Source organism: Adiantum capillus-veneris, chromosome 5, assembly GCF_014529385.1.
Source record: "Adiantum capillus-veneris isolate H3 chromosome 5, ASM1452938v2, whole genome shotgun sequence".
Taxonomy (NCBI): Eukaryota; Viridiplantae; Streptophyta; class Polypodiopsida; order Polypodiales; family Pteridaceae; genus Adiantum; species Adiantum capillus-veneris.
In genome coordinates this window covers 173155632-173176990 of record NC_140935.1, presented here as the reverse complement: position 1 = coordinate 173176990, position 21359 = coordinate 173155632, and the positions used below count along the sequence as shown (strand labels likewise).

Genomic DNA, 21359 nt, shown 5'->3' with positions numbered 1-21359 from the left:
TCTTAGTCAGCAAGCACGATAAGCACCTGGGCCGGGTTCCCACCTCAAGCACATCCCTAGCTTGCCTAAGGTCTAAGGACTTTTAACACTAACCTCTGGATGTCTTTAATGAAGCTAACTCTAAGGTCTTTAAGCTCTATTAGGTAGCATTTCTCTCTGACATACCATCTCTCATTTGGACCCCTTTAACCTTGGCCGCGTGTTGAGACAGATCCATAAGCACATGTCTATATTCTAACCCTTGTTCCCATTTATTCTCCCACATTAAATGATCAGTTTAATATGAGAAAATTATTTGGGTTGGTTAGATATTAGATTTTATGACAACACAATTGACTCTTGTAGGAGGAGAAAGGAGGGGAGCGTAGAGGTTAGGTAAGTGTGACGTGGGAAATTGCATAGCAAAAGTATTTGGAATTCGGATTACCGTTTTATGTAAATGTGAGCAAGCGATTAAGCTACCTTGTCGATTTTGTAACAACGGAGCCAACATATATCACTGTACAGGGCCCATGCTCACTATCGTGATAATCCCTCTTATGTTTATATGTATCCCTCCAAATATGGTAACATGAATCTCTCTTCTAGCAAAGCAATTGATCGCATATACAACAAGGGTCATACACTACATGGTGTAAACTGAACATAAGGGGGTTTGAGAATGTACCCTTTGACTATGACTTGAAACCCCAATCTTGAGAGAATCGCAGAGAAGCATTTGAACACTGATACATCAAGTGAATTGAAGGTAAGTTGGTTTGGGAATGTGCTTGATAGCTATGACATGAAACACTAAGCATAAAAGCATCACATCTCTCTAAGAGAAACAACTATCGACAAGGTTAAAACCCTATGGTGTGAACTAGACATAAGTTGGTTCTTTTGAGTATCATGTAAACGAGGCCTTAGAAAAGATCAATGGACAGTCGTTTTGGCACACCAAGAAAAGGGCAAAAGATTTTCTTGCGCTAAGGAACAAAAGTGATGTGCATTATTAAAAAAGGGACCTCCAAAGAAAGATTAAAGTAATGAGAGATATTTTGTTGCAAAGTGCCTTATCGACAAGTGAGAGCACTTTTCTGAGCCAACGCAAGATAGGCTTTGAGTGATGGAGGGGGAGGCCCAAAAAGCGTTGGGCCCACGTGGAAAGTGAAGGTGGCATGTCATCGAACTAGTCCTAGTCAGAGTAGTGGGTGGGGACCACGGGATGCTTAGTCAGAGCAGTAGGTAGGGTCCACGGGATGCTTGGGACAGCATGTGAAGCTTGCACCTTTTGTGAGCATACGTGTCGAAAAGGTTGCCAGCTAGGCAAAAAGAAAGCTACCTTTCTCGTTGACGTGTACCAACTACAACAAATTCATGTACTTCGCATGCCCAAAACCAAAATTGGAATTTGGAAGCCATTGTGTGTGTGTGTGTGTGGAGAGTTAAGAATCGGGGAAGAATCCCAAGAGACCTATCCAAGGAGGTTCGAACTTGAGACTTGTTCTCAAGAGGGAAACGAGAAAGAGAGAGAGAGAGAGAGAGAGAGAGAGAAGTTTAATGTCATAGGAAACTATCTCAAGAGACATTCAAGATCCATCCGGCGAGGAGAGTTGAACTCAAAACCTGTTATTCAAGAGGGAAATGGCATAACCAATCTACCACACTTGGGTGATAGAAAAATCATATCATTTTCCTCTTTTTATTAGCGCGCGCGCACACACACACACACACACGAGAAGAAGAGAATTTTAATGTTGTAGGAAACTATCCCAAGACACCTTAAAGATCTATCCCACGAGGAGAGTTGAACTCAAGACCTGTTATTCAAGAGGGAAATGGCAGAGAGAGTTAGAGAGAGGGCAACTTGCCCGAAAAAAGGGGGGCTCGTTGAAAGGGCACACGGGCATTTGATAGAATGTAGCTGCTCAACGTTTTTCGTATGGTTAAGGCTTAAGGCAGCTTCACACATGGACGTCCGATCATTATCTGCGGAGAGTGTAAACATCCATTGGCGCCTTACTTTATTTCACACACAAAGTGGAAGGGCGAGAGATGGTAGCCCCATCATGCCCGATGGGTGATAACCCCCTTGCCCAATGGATGGCCTGCTCACGAGAAATGGAGCTCCGTGCAAAAACCAACGTTTGGTGGACTCTCAATTGATTCGGAGGAAGAGCTCTGTGTGCGACCTAGTGCTTGCATGAGCATGTACGGCAACCTTGGTCGCATCACCCCACTCCTCTCTCGTACCTCACTTTACCTCCTCTCTCAAGCTCTGAGGTTCTCTCTTTGCTCCCCTCCCCCCCTTCCCCTTTGGGGACAGGGAGGGTCATGGAGCTCCAACTGGCTTTGTGCAATGGATTTACAGTGACGCCCTCTGCTAGCCCTAAGCAGTAGATAGATTTCTCTTTTAATGTTCCTGCCCCTTCGATGTTGGCACCCAATCCCCTGTTTCAGCTCCTCAACTCCTTTGCTCATGTTAGTTCTGGATCGATCGCTCTGAATGTCACCACATCAACATGTCATCCTGACCATCTCCAACTTTCCTATGCTGCGGTTGTAGGGCACCCCCCTCAAGCTGAGCTCACATCATCCTCTTAGGCCACACCCAAGGATTTGATATCCTCCCTCAACTCCCAACCTCGATCCTTGCTCAAGTCAGCATCCCACCTTCAATGGCTACTCACATTGTCTCCCTTGGCAAGGATGGGAGACCAAGCATTGAAGTAATCCATCTTGAATCATGTACTCGCTTTCAGTACCCGAATCAAAATCTTTTTTCATGCCCCCCAACAAGGGGACCATGTAGGAGTCCCAAAGATCATAATGAATGAGCAAGCTTCCAACCGTGTTGGCTCTCAAGATAATCCCAATCCAGTCTCAGATCAGGACCCTACTAAACAAGAATGTGGGGCTGTAATCCCTATTGGGGATTTAGAACAATGGTACTCTCAGCTTCAAGAAAGGGTAGTCATAGAACTTTGTCATGGTGTTAGACCGTCCATTGAAGCTCTTTAAACATGGGTCTCTTACAAGTAGGAAAATAAAAATCTCAAAACTTCCCATATCCAGTACTTGCCTAGCAATTATTGCCTGTTCTTCTTTAATGACCCTAGCTCAGCCCTGTAGGTAGTTAGCCAAGGCCAATGGTTAATTAGAAACACTCCCCTTTCTGTGTTCAACTGGTATAAGGGTTTCAATCCTAGAGGCCCTAAGCCCACAAAAGCTCATGTTTATTGACCTTCTAGTGGAGGTTTATCCTTGGCTCAAAAAAATAGGCAGTTGTGTTGGTAGAGTACTAGGATAGAGATCAAGGGTAGGCGTCAACCGCAAATGGGACCCTCAGCTTCTCATTGAAATAGATTAAAGGAGGAACTAAAAACTTCAGTTCCTATTAGAGATTGCAATGATAATTATCTTCATCTTGAGACTCTAGTGTACAAGAACCTCCCTAATACCTGCTTTCACTATCTCAAATAGGGACATCACATTAAGTATTGCCCAAATCTTAAACCTATTGCTCCTCACGAAGAGCTGCATCAAGAAAAAAGGACACTTTTCAACCGCGGGGAGTCCACTATATAAAAATTGCATATAGCACATACACACAAGAGGTATTTAAATAATCCCTTACCTGTATATTTTCAATGTATTATATGTACCCCTTATGTATGAATTTTTAAAAGTTAACTAGCCCTTATGTATGAGAATTTTCACTTTCTCAATTGAAAAATCCTTTATGTAAGTACATTTTTCTATAAATGTACCTAAGTATAAATCCCTTGTTTTGTTCGCACGTGTTATTCTACATATTTCTTGGTGGACGCCCCGGGTTTTCAACCCGTTTTTAAAAGAAATTCCACTAAAAATCCCAAAAATGTTAATGCTTCTAACTCTAGAAATAGAAATGCTTTTAGTCCCTTGCTTGCTGATGTTTTTGACCCCTTCAACTATGACATTCTTGGTCGCTCTAATACCTCAGTTGGTGCCAACTCTGACATAGACCTTGATTAGATATCCACCAAAAGAACCAATTGGATCCTTCTCCCTCTTTTCAAGTGCAGAATAATCTAGATTAGAACCTTCCTAATGATGTCACCCCAGACAACCCTCAAGACAAGTCTAGGTGGTTTTCATTATCCTCTTCTTCAGATTCAGATGGAGAATCTATTCCCAACTCACAAGGACATATGTCTTCAAGGAAGGGTAAGCTGCAAATTCAAGATAATGATCCTTTTGAAATGCATCTTGAAGAGTAGGACAAGCAAACAAAAGATCAAATCATGGCCCCATCATGGCTTCACTAGAACTCTCTATGGACATCCTGATGACACAAGCTGAGGAAGAGAGATTACCAGCCCCTCCAATTGGGAACACTAAGAGGAAAAAAGAGCCTTCTAAAGATCCAACTAGGGCTTTAGTGTCTTTAGCATAACCCTCCAAAAACAACAAGAAATGAAGTGCCCTAACTTTAAAGGCCTTACTCTCAACTGCAAGGGGCTCACAAATCCAAACATGGCCCAAATTATTATAAATTGGATCTCTGCCTCTAATGAAAATTTTGACTTCATTTGTCTCCAAGAAATAAAAACTTCAGGTTTCCAGCTGATGGCAATTTGAACAAGGTTGGAGGTGCTTTCTCTTGGTACTACATAGATCACACACCTGGTGAGGGAGGTGCAGCTCTGGCTATTTCCAGTAAATATGATCATTTGGTTACTAAGGTTCTCAAGGCAAGTAATGGAAGCTGGGTAGCCATTACTCTCTCTCAAGCCCATTTATCTACACTATTGTTTTTGCTATGCTTCAAACTCATTCTCTGATAGAATTATCACATGGAATGAATTATCTAGCCTACAGCAGCCTTGTGTTGTGATGGGTGACTTCATTATGGTGGAGAGTAAAGAGGATAGGTGGAATCTTCTTAGTCATACTGTTAATGTCAAAGAAAAGGATAGCTAGGAGAATACGCTATGCAGCCTTAGTCTTCTGGACATCTCCTCTGACACAGGATTCACATGGAACAACAAGCAAACATATAGCTGCTATAGAGCAGCCAGATTGGATAGAGTCTACATGAGTTTTGGACTCCTTCAGGATCATTGAAAAGTAAGTTTCTCCAAGAATTCCTCTCTTCTTATGTCTGATCATTCTCTCATTCAATGTGATTTTCAAAAGGAAGAGTGTAACTTTGGGGTTGGGTGGCCTCATATAGACCAAATTCTCTTGGGAATCATCATTGTTAAGGAAGGTATCAAGGTTATTTTCTAGAAAGCTTTCCAGGAATGCCACTCAGCCTTCAAAGCATGGGATAGAGTTTTCAAAGATACCCAGAAACCCTTGGTAGGCTACAAAACTAAAGCTAAAGACCTTAGATCTGAAAGAAGGATGATGATAAGGGCCCAGAAAGAGGACCCCTCCCGATAGCCCTCCCTTTCCTTCCCTCTTAGAGTTTAAAGAGAAGTTAAAGAATGAGGAGATATGGGTGCTAGAGCTTCCATCCTGTGGACCAGAGACCATTGAGCAGGCAAGATTGATAGGCCTGACAAACATATTTTTTCTCTCCTCAAAAGAAAAAAAAAACAAGGATTCCATTCCCTTCTTGACAGACCAAAATGGTAATCTTGCCAAGTATCATCTTGATAATCTTGATATTGCTAAAAAGTTCTTCACAAGCATCTTTTCAGATCCTCCCTTAAGAAGGGGTGACCAGACTGAGGCCATGACTCTTACAGCAAGGATAAGAAAGAAAAGTTTGTCTCTGCCCAGATCTTGGATCAGCCCCTTAACAAGAGGGAGATAAAGGATGCTAATTTTGCACTTACACCTAGAAAGTCTCCAGGATTGGATGGTCTTCTCAATGAATTTTACCATCACACACACGAATTTATTTTTCCCTATCTCATGGCCATATGGATGGAAGCTCTAGTTGTTGGTGCTCTCCCTACTCCTATTAACACAGGGGTTATAAAGCTCATATAAAGAGGGGAGAAAAAGAGGTTCTAGGCAATTGGAGGCCCATAACATGTTTGCCTTTTGTGTATAAGATCTTCTCTATAGCTGTAGCAAGGAGAATTCATCCTATCATGCATCAGATAATCCTTCTTGAACAAGAAGGTTTTATTAAAGGAAGATTCATCTTGGACTCCATTATTACTTTGTGGGAAGCATTTGAATATGCCCAAAAAAGTGAACAAGAATGTATATTTTAAAAATAATGTTTGATAAAGCATATGACAGGATTCAGTGGGATTTCATCTTTCAATCTCTCTCCTACATGGTCTTTGACATAAAATTCATCAATTTTGTATAGGTGTTGTTTGGTAATGCCTTTGCAAAGATTGTTATTAATGGTGGCTTTTCTTAAGCATTCCCCTAACTAACTCAATCAAACAAGGTTCTCCCATTGCACCATTGTTGTATGCAACATGCTTAGATGCATTAGGATGGCTAGTCCAAGATGCTATGGAAAAAGGCAGCATAGAAGGCATAAAGATCCTAATGGAGATAAAGATTTATGTCTCCAACAATTTGATGATGACACCAATGGCATAATGTCAAAGGATGAACATACTATTTCTAGTTTTTGGAACTGCCTTGAAGTTTTTGAAGTTTTCTACAAGGCCAGTGGCTTTGTCATAAATCACTCAAAAACTGGTCATAAAATTTCATCGGGTTCTGCTCCTCAAATTATTATTGATGTTGGTTGTGGACCTGTCCATGATGGACATATCTTTAGACTTCTCGGATGTCTATGGGATTTAAAGTCAATTTCAACAAGAGGTGGGACTGGGTTTTATCCAAGTTTAGAGATAAATCTCCAAATGGCAGAACCATAACTCCTCTTTAGCCTCAAGGGCATTTGTTCTCAATCATTATATTTTGCTCGACGTAATTTACTTTTTATCTTGTTGGTCTCCTGCTAAGTACCAACTGCAAAAACCATACTCCATGGCCAGAGATGTTATATGGGGAGGCAATGCTCATGTTCATAAGGTTCCAAAAGTGGCTTGGGGTATAGTCTGTTTACCCAAATCAAAAGGAGGCCTTGAACTCTTGAACCTAGACTTTTTATCTAACAAAATGGCTACAAAGTGGATAATGAGGGTTGCTTCATCTAGTGATTATTGGGCCTTGTTAATCAAAAGGAACTGCCACATGTTTAAATGCAGATATTATAAAGCTTCGACTAATCTATCTTTTGGGGAAATTCTGTTGTCTCCCCTAGACATTACCCCTATTGGTTCTCCTCTAATGTGCAGATTCTGGAAAGCTTGGGCAGCCTTGAAGAGCAAGTGGAAACCCACTAAAAAACTATTGTCTAACTCTCACTTCTTCTTGTCTGACTCCCCTTGACATGTGTTTTTGCAGAAAAGGCTAAAGATGTGTTGAGCATAAGGGCTCACAAATGCTTCAAACTTGGCATCAAAAGATAGAGTGACCTATTCAATGGACAAAGAATTAAAGCAGAAGAAGTACTACTGTAAGATTTCAACCTGACTGCTGCACACGCACAATGGTGTCTAAATAGAACTCGGGATATCCTAAGGAAATTCAAGCTTTCAAGTATATCAATTTATGGAAAGAGTTCCCTAACTCACATAGCCTTTGGTATATACAATCAAGTCAAGTTCCAAGGAGTTGTAGAAGAAGATTTGAAGAAATGTCTCAATGCCAAATGGAAGACACAATGGAGCAAGAGACAATGGACATACATGTTTAGGTGCCTTTAAAAATTCCCAATTGCTATAAGCACTCCTATCTGCAATGGCTCATCATTCATCGGGCATTTGGACAGGTAAACGAGCACTCAAAGCTGGTATTAGTGATGGCATGTGCGGAAGATGTAGACTCAAAGTTGAAGATTGTCAGCACTTGTTTTCAACTCCAAAGCCAATTAAGGAATTTTGAAGATTATCAACAATTATCTGTTCAATTATGCCTAGCCCCATTAGTGTTCAAGAACTTCTGCTAGGCCAATGCAAACACCTTGATATTGTTCTATGGAATATCTGGAGGGGCATACTTATATGAGGCCGTTGTCCATCTCCGTAATGAAGTAAAGGATGTGCTTCATGAAGAAGCATCAATTTTAGATGTTCCCAAATCTCCGAGATGGAAGAAATGGAGAGTTGTACTCCCTAGATTTTATTTTGCCCCTAGGTTCAAAATGAAGGATATCATGTCCTCTTGATTGGTTGATTTGTAAGGGGTGAACCCACCCCCTTCCTTTGGATCCCATGTATCTTTTCTCTTGTTGATTAAAAATTTCTACTTCCCTGAAAAAAAAAGATGAGCTCTCAACCGGCATGTGCCAATTCTTGGTTCAATGTCGCTATTGTTGCAACTTGTAGCACGCAGTTGAGTGATGCATAGGAGGATCCTCACAAAAAGCTACCATGTGCTTTATGTGAACATATCCACCTAAATAAATGTGCCTAATCAAGTTACAAGGCGACAATTGCAATTGGTTTACCCAACCTGTGTGGTGGCTCTCTAAACATAACGTCTATGTTGAGAAGACGATAGAGGGTTTAGAAGAGGCTAAAAAAGGTAGAAAAAGTAGAGAAATCACTCCAAAAACTCTATGTGCAACTCCAATTTTCAAAAAGGCCAGCCAAAATAGTCAATAGTGTAAATTCAAAAGTAAATGTGACACTCAGCACCTTGCAAAAAGTTTTCAAGGGGCCTTCATCTTCAGAGACGGACGTCATGCCTGTTGCATGTACACGAAGGCCCTTTTTTAACACCAGGCGCCTCTCAAAATGTCCTCGAGAGTGAAAATCATGTAGACGCAGCGACTAACTGTGTGATGAATCCTACTTTCATGCAACATCCATGGCGGATGGAATAATTTGATCCACATCATCAGGTTGGACATTGTGGCTGATCCTTGAACGCATGTGCGGAGCCTTTCAAAGGGAGCATCGAAGCCATAGCTATCACTAGGGTTCAATTTTGAGGGGCACACTCGTGCCTTCAAGCTACATTGGACGGGAAAAATACTCCAAAACGGCTAAAGTGCTCGGCAATAGCAACCCAACATCTCACTTTTCATAGTGGCAAGCCAAGATAGTCAATTGTCTAAGGTCGTGGTCACGTGAGCATAGGTATCCCACTAGCTCGCGCGCCCCGCCTACCGACGAGCCTCGCTCGCTGTTATCACCTCACTCTATAAACAAAACAAATAAAAATAAAAAATAATTAAATTGAAATAAAAATTTAACCAAAACATTTTGTATCAGTTTGGTCTCATAGGTCATTTTGGCCTTTTAAAGACGTTAATATCATTTCATTCTTTCTCTCTCTCTCTCTCTCTCTCTCTCTCTCTCTCTCTCTCTCTCTCGTACTTTTATGAATGAGTTTTCGCCACAACATTAATTTAACAAAGCAACTCGTTTCATTCACAATTTTGAAACAATATGGTCGCATAGGTTTTCATTAACCTAATTTACCTAAGTTTGGGTCAATTATAATATCTCTCTCTGTCTCTCTCTCTCTCTCTCTCTCTCTCATTGCATTTCATTCCATTTCACAAGTTTGAAACAATTTGGTCTCATAGGTGACTTTGGCCTTTTAAAGACGTTATTACAACATTACATTTCATTTCATTAACCTAATATACCTAAGTTTGGATCAATTATAATATCTCTATCTCTCTCTCTCTCTCTCTCTCACTCACATTGCATCTCATTCCATTTCACAATTTTGAAACAATTTGGTCGCATAAGTGACTTTGGCCTTTTAAAGACGTTATTATAACATTATAGGCCATCCTGGGTCATACTGAGTCTTTTTGACAACCCATTAATTAATTAGCGCCAAAGATTCGCCGCGTGGTGGTTTCGCAAACGAAAACTCTAGCAGTGGACTGCGCCCGTCACACTCGCGTCAGCGTTCTCGCGGGCAGGCCCTGCCTCCGTGCATGTTCAGGCAGCGCAGGCCCTTGCATTCTACAGAGACATCATGGGGGATCTTCATGCCATGCTGGATGTAACGCAGCCAGGGCGGGTCTTTGCGCATCTTCATCCAGCAGACACGTTTAATGTACACATGGGAGACTGTTCATAACGTACAAACACACGCACAGGAACTTTGATCCCAGAGACCTCTTAAATCTAACACAGACAATAGCCAAGACTTTCATGTTGCAGGCTTTCAAGTTTCATGTCGCGGACATCTGGACTTGCACAAAAGTGAAGCATTGCTTCATTACATCTGGAGTAAACTGCATATCACAACAGAGATAAGTACAACTCAACAACGAATGATTGTACACCAGACAAAAGGACATTGACTGACATGACACAGATAAAACTCAGATTTTAACTATTGGTCATATGCATATATACAAGTTTCATGTCATCAACATCCGGACTTGAACAAAACTGAAGCCAACAAGTCAACAGGGAATGATTCTAGACCAGACAAAAGGGCATTGTCCACACGGTAGTCGACTGACATGACACAGATAAGTATATATCAGCAGCCAACCATTACAGAATACACAAAATGAGATTGTCCGCACAATACTTGACTTTCATGACTGCACCTATATTTCAAATACCAGCCCTGCTTAGCAGATTTGAAAGCCTACATGCTATTGCATTTAGCCGGTTTAACTGTGTCTTCAATCCAGCAACTTCTTTTTGCAGTAGCAAAATCCGCTCTTCCAACTTTGTCACTTGGACATCGGCGACATTAACATCGTAACTGTCGATCACACTTTTTATGCTAGAAATCGCTTCAAGAAGTTCAGACCGTAGTGATGGTTGACTCCTTGTTTGGTCACCAAGGAATTCCTTCAAAATGTCCACCAACACGTCCTCGATCCTATCAATTCACGCATCTTCAACTTGCGTAAAGGAGTCATCTGGCTGCGTGTCCTCCAATGCCAACAGCTGGTCTTGATTTTCGTCATCCATTCTATGCCTATCAGAATCAAGACAACATTGTCAGTACCATTCTCGAAACAAAAAAACAAACAACTACAATACTACAAACAACTAGTATGTCGCTCTAATTTTTGAATCACTATGCTAAGCAACCGTTGTTACACCAATTTGATGGACAAGCGGGATATATTCATCCCCTATTTCTGTATCCATCGCATACAGATCCGCATTGTTGTCATCAGCATCTTCCACATGCGCATCAGGAGTGCCAGCAAAGGGAAGTTCCGGGCTGCGAAACACGCTAAGCATCAAAATGACTTGCGTTTGCGAACCATTATCTCAACGAAGCTCATGTTTTACCTTCCTCTTTCCTGCCAACGCGATAGAAACCAATCCGACCGCGGGTGCGTCGTGCTATATGTATCACTGTTGACAAAGATATTAGTGATATCCTGGTATGAAGCAGTGGATGGATGCACCATGCACCTCCAAAGCGCCTTTATTTTGCCCAACTCCATCCCCCGCCCTTGGTGCGGAGTTATCCACGACGAAGACGGATAATACTTTCCGCTTTTCACCATTCTATGTAAAGTCGACAAGAAGTCATTACCCATAGGGTGCTTCAATCTATATTTCCAAAACATCAACGCTCTATCGAAGATATTGCCTGGCATCAAACAAACTTTGTTTTTTACCTTGTCCGCGCCATACAAGCTATACAACTCTATCCCCCTATTGATATCATCAGCAGTAATATTATGCATTGTTTTTTGAAAATGCGGCTCACCACTCTCCTTCAGGCAATAACCAACCATACCCTCAAAAGTATGCATTTTCCGTTGCTTAAGCCCATGGCACAACACCATCCCGCCCGCAGGCAATGCCTTGTCCCATCCTAGATACTCTTTCACTTTCCTATTGACAGCAATCAATGAAGACGCCCAGAGCCTGACGACCATCTGTAAATGCAAATGGAAAAGAACGCCACCCCTCTCAACTATGCACACCCCAGCTACAGCCTCGTTTTGAAGGAATCTCTCCATTTCCTTTAGCAACTCTACATCCACATCCCCACCCCCTACCGATACAGTAACACTCACCTCCATCATCTTTGTAGGTGTTCTTGGTGCCCTGCCCTTTGCTGGCATATGAGGACGTTTTCTTTTCCTGCAGGCAGTTGATGGCTCTGCCTCCCCCCTGGCCCGAGCCTCAGACTTCAGCTGCACCATCACAAACAGCCCACCAGAAAGCAACAGACTCACAACAGACTACAAGCACCACAAGGTAACGTAGAACACTTACTGTAAAGAGGGATGGTCGACAACAAACACAGATGGTCGAGAGCACCCACCAGATTCAGACCACGTAATGTAGACGACTGAGAGTAAGCACAAGCTGCTTGGTCCACAGCATCGCACAGAAAGAAATCGTGAGGAGCATCAAATAAAAGTGACAAGGAGGCCCCAAATGTCGACAGGGCCAACACACCTGCTCGCCACGTTGCATGACCCAGATAAACGCCTCCCTTTCTCTCAATTTTTCCGCGGCATCTCCACAGATTCCAACCCATTCGACCTGCTCCAAAAATTAGAGCAACATACTTATAACATTATAACATTTCATTTCATTCTATCATTTTGGTCATTTTTGTCATTTTTGTAAGAGTTTGGTCGCATAGGTCCATTTCATTTATTTATCTAAAATCTTGAATTTACCTAGCATTAATTTAACAAATCATTTCATTTCATAGGTGACTTTGTCCTTTTAAAGACGTTATTATAACATTACATTTCATTTCATTTTGTCATTTTGGTCATTTTTGTAAGAGTTTGGTCGCATAGGTCCATTTCATTTATTTCTCTCTATCTTGAATTTACCTAGCATTAATTTAACAAATCGTTTCATACCTCAACCTAATTTACCTCAAAACATTAACCTAATTTAACTCAAAACATTCACAATCATTTTGGTCTTTTAAATTCATTTCATTTGATAACCTAGTTATATTTTATTTCAGTTCATTTCATTAACCAAAGCATCTCTCTCTCTCTCTCTCTCTCTCTCTCTCTCTCTCTCTCTCTCTCTCTCTCTCTTTGAGTGAAAAAAAAATGATAATAAATAAAAAATTAACAAAAAGAATTAAAACTGGACCAAAATATTTACCTGATGAGCGACCTCGTTGAGCTTCACACCTCGCCTCCGCTTGTACACGCTGCTGTCTCTACAATAAAAAAGAGAGCGTTAACCTTGCCTATCTCTACAATAAAAAAGGCGTGAGAAAGCGGGGGTGGGTGCACTCAATTGAATACAACAGTGAAGAGAACACACTACGGCCAATGGAGGTAATGGTAGGCTAAAATTTTAGGTGAGTGGTGTGGGCATTGAATGCCCAACGGATCTTGAAAACCCTAATGAAAGTGTCATTTCTATATGTTCTTCTTTTCTGTATGGTTTAACTTGCAGACTTGAGCGTTCTATGCTTCGTACAGCTGCGTCGTCTTGGACGCATTGTTGTACCCTAGCATTGGGAACGAAGGTGAGGGGTTGTGTCTCGAAAACATGGGTTTTATGCAGATAAGGCATGCGATGAATGTTTAAAGCATTAGCGGGCAAGAAACTTAGTTGCAAGAAAGCTTCAGATACTAAAGATGTGTAAACCAACTGTACAGAAAGTTACATTCCTAAATTTTTGGAGATCAGAGAATGCATGGAGCTCATCGCATATTTACTGTGCAATTTAGTGTTTTGATCATGTGCTAATGCAAGCAACATAGGGCATGCTAGAGCACTATGTAAACCCCAAATGCGAAACCCTAAACTCTAAACCCCATTGCAGCTGGCCGAACTGTGCTACATAGTGTGCAGCATCAGCAAGTTAAACAATTGCAAAGACACAATTGGACTTTTCTTACCAGCCTTTCTGTCTTAGAGTTGTTGACAGAAAGTTGAATGCACCCTATATTTTTAAAGTTTGAATGATTTGTTTTGATTCTACTCAGGATGTGTTCAACTCCTATTGTATGCTCATCAGGCGGCATGTTCTCTCTCTCTCTCTCTCTCTCTCTCTCTCTCTCTCTCTCTCTACGCCTTGTCTCCACAAGGGATGTCTATTTTTCCTTTTTTTTGTTGTAAATACATAAATCGCAACTCCGCTATTTTATTCCATCCATTAGGCATAATTTTCTTAGATTCCGTTTTGGACCTCTATCCATGCCAATCAAAAAATCAAATGCTAATATCAAGGCATCGCTCGAACATGGACAGCTAGCAAATCCTGGTTCAGTAACCACGCATGTTCGGATAATTTTACTGTGCAATTTAGTGTTTTGATCATGTGCTAATGCAAGCAACAGAGGGCATGCTAGAGCACTCTGTAAACCCTAAATGCGAAACCCTAAACTCTAAACCCCATTGCAGCTGGCCGAATTGTGCTACATAGTGTGCATCATCATCAAGTTAAACAGTTGCAAAGACACAATTGGGCTTTTCTTACCAACCTTTCTGTCTTGGAGTTGTTGACAGAAAGTTGAATGCCCTATATTTTTAAAGTTTAAATGATTTGTTTTGATGCTACTCAGGATGCGTTCAACTCCTATTGTCTGCTCGTCAGGCGGCATGCTCCCTCTCTCTCTCTCTCTCTCTCTCTCTCTCTCTCTCTCTCTCTCTCTCTCTCTCTCTCTCTCTCTCTCTACGCCTCGTCTCCACAAGGGATGTCTATTTTTCCTTTTTTTTGTTGTAAATACATAAATCGCAACTCCGCTATTTTATTCCATCCATTAGGCAGAATTTTCTTAGATTCCGTTTAGGACCTCTATCCATGCCAATCAAAAACTCAAATGCTGATATCAAGGCATCGCTCGAACCTGGACAGCCAACAAATCCTGGTTCAGTAACCACACATGTTCGGATAATTTTCGTAAGCCCAATTTTGTAAATAAAGGAAACTTTACATGCAGTGACGAAACCCTCCCCAACGCCTCACTTGCAACCACGCAGGTCTTCTACTGCGCATTGCATCTTGTCTTGTGCCCGATCTTCTCGATCATGTCACTTGCATTCCATCTACCTCCTCTCAACTCCTATTGTATGCTCATCAGGCGGCATGCTCTCTCTCTCTCTCTCTCTCTCTCTCTCTCTCTCTCTCTCTCCCCAAGATTCTCTTCAACACCTGGCGTAGCCGTGAGGACTGCAGTGCCGTGGCCGTGAGAGAGCTGCAGGAGGACTGCAGACCGGTGTCGTGGCCGTGGCCTTCATGACCTGGTCGAGACGCTCGCCAAGGACGTCAGTGCCTGGCCGTGGCCATGAGAGAGCTGCGCGAGGGCTGCAACGCGCGCCTGGCAGTGGTCGTGGCCGCCATGACCTGGCCGGGATGCCAGCCAAGCACGTCAGCGTGGCGTTGGCAAGCAAGTAAACCCATGCAAGTAAATGCAAGCAAGGCGGGGGGCCGACACAGCATGAGCATGATGAAGCAAGCAAGGCGGTGGTCGGCTGTAGCATGAGCATGATGAGCAAGCAACGACTCCCTTCAGAGTCTGTGCCGGGGAGAGAGAGAGAGCATGATGAAGCAAGCAATGGCTCCCTTCAGAGTCTGTGCCGGAGAGAGAGAGAGAGAGAGAGAGAGAGAGAGAGAGAGAGAGAGAGAGAGAGAGAGAGAGCTGGACTCCGAAGCAAGCATGAGCATGACATAGCAAAACGTACCAAGCTGGCTTCGAGCTTCCTACGCCTTCTTCTTCTTCTTCTCTCTCTCTCTCTCTCTCTCTCTCTCTCCACGGAGAACAAGGAACGACTGAGCTAATGAGGTCTGAGAAGAGAATATGGGTACTGAGGTTCCCTGCAATCCGCCAGCTATCGTACTTCAATGTGTACTTGAAAGCTACGCAGAGCCGCCACCAGCGTTATGATGAAAAGCGGGTTAATTTCGCAGCCTTCAGGTCCTTATATATTTCGCAGCCTTTAGGTTTTTTGTCCTATGCCTTCCGATCGCAAAACTTGACACGTGGCATAGGAAGCCTTCCGCCATAATATGTTAGTAGATAACAAAAAAAACTATGCAAAAAACTAAGGCGTCCTCATAAATGGAAAGACAATTGAAACGTTTGAAATGGTCACACGCACTCCAATTCAAACAATTCACATGCACATTATGGTAATCTATAAGGTGCGTAGCCCGTAATGAGCAAGGAGAGAAACTTTGACAGTGCGTTGTGGGGTCCAGATTGCAAACAAGAGAGCAAGGCACACCACTTGTAGCATTCCACGTTACTGACAATAGTAGCCTTCGAGAAAATTTTGGAGCACGCCTTGGCCCATTTGTGTCTCCATCCCGATTACTTGTGCAACTATGCCGATTTTGGAATCTATATGTATTCTTTAACAGCAAGGCGAGTGCCCTTTACACGTGTCAACAACTGCAAGATGAAGGCTAAAGTCCAAAACGAGAAGAAGCTTCTCTGCGCACGATAAATAGGGGGAGAGAAAGAGAGAGAGCGAGGCCGCCAATGGTGGTCGGCTGTACTAATAGTTACAAACTGCATTGCAAAGTTCTACTATGAAGAGAGAAGCATAGTTATGAGGAAAAATAATTGATAACTGTGCCTTGTGCGATTTTTCAAACTTGCATGTGAGCAGGCTTTTGTGACTCCGAGTGAGTTACAATTGACTGGGCGAAGGCAAATAGGCTAATAAGGTGGTCATGAAAAATCTTGGCTGTAGCCTGGGCCCAAGCCTGCCAATTGTCTTGGACGATTTGCCAACATGGGCCATCCCCATCTTCTTCATTCCACTTTTCCCATTCTTGTTCCGCTGCAGATTTGTCGCATATGTCCATTGTCCTCTCATAAAATGCACATTTCCGCCTTCTTCTCTCCTGCTTCCGCTTGCCCTACTTCGCATCCTCCAGCGGGCGCCTTCGTTCACCTCCTCATCGACAGCCTAGCAGTATCATGGTTTCCCTCCGTGCGCGATTCTCTTTGTGTGTAAACCCCCATTGAATCCCCCTCTGCAGTTTGGATCAAGGAAGCTCTCTGCCTGCTGTAGCTGGTAAGTTCTCCAAAACCCACCCCTCTGTGTTGATCCCCATCGGAGTATGGGCGTGGAGCTTGTCTTGTCTCTGCGCTTGCCTCCCTTGCATGGTATATCTGTTTTCTCCATTCATAAAGCACTGCTCGATCCCTACACTGATTCGCCACGAAGAAGGCGCACGGTTGTCGCCGCGGAGGCCCATAGCAACTCAGAGGGTAATTCAGATTGGAAGTCTCGTGGTGCTCTCGATAAGCATTACCACCATCACCAGAGTCAGCATCAACAGTTGCATCACCAATATCAGTTCCTTCACCAATTTCACCCCCATCAGCATCATCAATATACTCAGCATCGTCCATGGCAAGGATCGTTGGATGCTGGATGTCAGCCTAGCGGCAGGCTAGGATTGGGATTTTCCATTGCTTCTGGGAGCGATGTTGGTGAAGTGGAAAAGCAGGATTCTGCAAGTTCATTCTTTCACAATGGCAAATGCTCCTCCTTCCCGTCAAAGGGGGATCACATCGCCATCAACAGCGTCTGCGCAGAAGGAGCTGTAGCTGGAGTCAATCTACCCCTCTCTCTTCGAATGCTGAAGAGGAAGCAGCAAGACTCCGCGCTGGTGTCAGGTTTATGTGATGTTGGAAATTCCCTATTGAATGCTTTCTCTTCTGTGGTTTCCATGATGAAGACTTTGCAGAGCCATACACTACATATTCGACGGCAATTTTTTGAGCAGGAAATTGAAGGCCTTCTCAATCAAGTGCAGAGAGAGATGCATGTCTCATTTATATGGCTGTTCCAGCAGGTGTTCGCATGTACGCCTGAGCTAATGGTGCTTTTGATGGTGCTGCTGGCTGATTTCACAGCATTTTCATTAGTTAACAACGTTCCTGTGCAACTTCCGACTCCTTTGTATGCACCGCCTGTATCTATAGCATCACTCTTGTCAAATAATACAGAAATTGATAAGGGATTTAGGGATTTTTTAAACATTTCTGTGAAATCTTCTCCTTCCATTTTCAACAAAGCTGATGGTCTCCATAGTAGTAATGGTGGCTGGGTTGGCAATGGAGGTGGAGGGACTTATCACATAGCAGGGGATGCTGATGAGGATCCCGATCATACTAATCGCACGGTAAAATTAAATAAAGCTCTTTACACCATGGATGATCAAGTGCCCACAGAACTTTCTTCGACAGCTTCGATGGTCTCTCATGATGTATCCAGTAGTCAATATGGGCTCCCACCCAATGACTACATACTTTCAGGAGATGACACAGAAGCATCCGACTTCTCTGCCATGGCAGCTGCTCTTGCATTCGAGGAGTTGAATCTGGTGGATGATACCTCTAATGCAGAGCCTGTCTCGCCATCCTTCGACAATGAAGGGCTTGATCTTGTGCATGCTGTGGGGATGAAGGAGATTGCAAGAAGTTCCAGTCACCTTGTTCTTGATCAGCTGACCACACGAAGTTTAGTGGCACCTATTACAGCAAGGATTGATGATGATAATTATGCTTGTTATGACAGGACAGATCTTGCGTATCAAGATGCCATCAGCAATGATTCAAACAACTCATTGCTACTTGCTAATTATGCACAGTTTCTCTTCCTCGTACGCAAGGATCATGACAGGTATATGTTGTTACTTTGTACCCCTGATAGTGAGCTTTGTTTTTTACCCGTCGGTCGATCTTGAATGCAATGCCATTTCTTTCTAATTACAACTGTTTGTTGTATAAGCCTCTCGTCTAATATGATGTTTGTGACAGAGCGGAGGAGCTCTTTCGAAAAGCGGTAGTATGCGACCCATTCGATTGTGATGCAATAGGTCGATTTGCAAGCTTTCTATGGCTGGCCCGGCGTAATCTTGGAGCGGCTGAAAAAGCCTATCAAGCAGCCTTACGAGCAGATCCTGCCAACTCTTTCCATGCAGCTAACTATGCGCATTTCCTCTGGAACTCAGGCTTGTAGCTTCTTGATATGTTTGTGCTTCAATTCAATGCGTGAATATCTGGAACATAACAAGGAGGTGCGGCTTCATTTTTATTGGGGGGTTTGGTGCAATATTCTTGCTTGGTGGTAACAGGTCAGAAGGCTTCCTTTTTTGTCTTATCATTGACAAAGGGAGGGGGGGATGTAGAATGTTGATGTTAAGGCCGTCTAGTGGCGGCTTGTACAGCAAAAGTGTCTCGTCTGCAAGGACATTTTCTCTGTGCACTATCCCACGATTCTTCAAGTTTATAAGGAACTCTGCAAAGTTCTTAGTGTTTCGGACTGTGCCCTTTCTTTGATGCTTTGTCAAGCGTTGTCAGCTAGCTATGTCTCTGGATTGTGTATGCCAAGAGTGTTTTTTAGCAGTTACAGTGATATGAATGTGCCAAAGCAAGAATGCTTGTCTGTATATGTTGAGAATTAGGTGAAGTCCAAATAACCATTACAGGTTTGCCCTTCGTCCTAATCGAGTAGGTAATTTCTTAATTGTAGTGGTTTGACTGGAACTAAAACAATGGGAATATGCTTGCCAAGGTTGTAAACAAGCCGTCTTTGGGACGGAGTATATTTGCCAAGTGTGCAAAAAAGCCTCCTTTAGGACAGTGTATGCAAGAAGCAAGATAGATGTAGTGTGTGTGCTCACACCCTCACACTGCGCTTATCAATTGTTTTTTAAGAGAGTGCAGTTTTGCATGTGGGTAGCAATAGTTATCAATGGCTCGGTTATTGGTGAATTTTTCAAATGTGAGGTCGCCCATGTCGGACAGTGATTTTTAAAAAAGCATGTGGTCCTGATCAGTAATAGAGAATTGGTGCAACGATACCAAAGTCGGCATAGCTACAAGAAGATTTGTGTGGTTGCATATATGACAAAGATCTGATGGACATGTGACCATGCAAAAGACTAGATTATATAAAAAAGTACCTAATGACTATGCATAGAGTGACCAGTAGTTTTGAAGGAACAAGTTACACATTCTACTCACGTCGAAGGAATTCTACACAGAGATTAGAATGCGGCCATATGCTTCGGGTATATACAAGTGAAATGTGTCAGGTTTCTAGTGAAGAGATGTGACTAAGAAGCCCCTTGTATTATGTAATCACCACGGCATTAACACTCCCTTTCTCGAAAGGCAGTGCCAATAAAGTGGGGGAAACTGATGATCCACTTTATTGGCACAGAGAAACTAAGCTTGAATGTTATGAAAGTCATAAAGAAAAGACGGATATTGTTCATATATTGAATTTACCAATCAAGGAAGGTGTTTAAATTGCAAAGCCTATTGCACGTAGTCATGTGACATTTTAATTACCAAGCCATTGAATAAGATAGGAATATTGCGAATGTTTTTTTTGCAAATTTCACAATTGTGAGTGGATAATATTAAGAACATTAGTAATATACACCAACCTCAAGCTCAAACCGAGGCTTAAGGGTCAAAGGATTACAAGTTTTCTGCTTGACAGAGAACCACAACTACTCTTAGGCTTTACTTATTACAAGATGTCATCATGACATGTATTGTTCCAGGCCAGTCCTTTGAGGCTCGTTTGCCTCCGATCCGGATTGTCACTTTGTTCTCTTGTACGATTTCACAAAAGCTTGCCACAACAAAGATCCCCCTCAAACACGCGGCGGTTCCTTGCTTGCAAAATATGGTGAAAGAAGTAGTATCTGATTATTTGAGTGCAGACAAGAAGAGCAGGACTTTCCACCCGGTTACTACCAAAAAACAGATCAGTCTTGAAGAACTTAATTTGCCATGTCCTTTGAATCCACTTGCATATTTTCCTAGCCATGCCACTGATTGCCTGGCATCCCCTGAAAAGGTGGGCTAGGCCTTCACTAGTTATTCTGTACCTCGAGCAACGATCGGACTTGATTCCTCTTTCTTGTATCTTTACGCCCGTCGGCAGAGCACCCCACCACTTTCCACAGAAATATCTTCATATATTGAGGCCACTTTGGCTTCCACATGTTCTCCATGACTCCCTCCCACCGTTTTTCTGTCCAGTGCCTCTTCCAAACTTTGTTGAGGGGGCTACACCAATTAGCCTCGTGCATTAATGCATGGTAAATGCCTTTAGAATGTGGTTTCCAAAAGAGGCTACTCCCATGCCATCTCTAAGCATCCCATTCAAAGTTGGATTCACAAATTGGCATCACCACCTTATCAAGCTCTTTCATCACCTTGTAGACTAGTAAGATCTCAAAGCCATTCAGTTGAAATTGGATGGCTAAAGAGTCAGCAATTTTCCAGCACTTCCTGTTGCCATCCTAGAATTGCTCTAGTCGAACGAGCCCCTTATTGTTCACATTCCTGGCCATTTCTATCCAATAGGGGCTTTGCGGTGGCCCCAATATTTTAGAAAGCCAAGGGGACCAGTGCAAAATGGAGTTCTTAAAGTATCTGTTTGCTTCCCCCCATTCCAAAACCTCAGCTACTCTTTTGCACTTCC

At 42.7% G+C, this 21359-nt stretch overlaps 1 protein-coding gene across 1 annotated transcript; it reads left to right on the top strand.

Annotated features, from left to right (window-relative positions):
* Positions 1 to 16827: 16827 nt before the first annotated feature.
* Positions 16828 to 19173, top strand: LOC147458571 (uncharacterized). The gene is made up of 2 exons (XM_086513228.1): positions 16828 to 18536; positions 18674 to 19173. Exons 1-2 carry the CDS (start codon positions 16966 to 16968, stop codon positions 18873 to 18875), a joined length of 1773 nt encoding a protein of 590 aa, XP_086369354.1. The 5' UTR covers positions 16828 to 16965; the 3' UTR covers positions 18876 to 19173.
* Positions 19174 to 21359: the final 2186 nt, after the last annotated feature.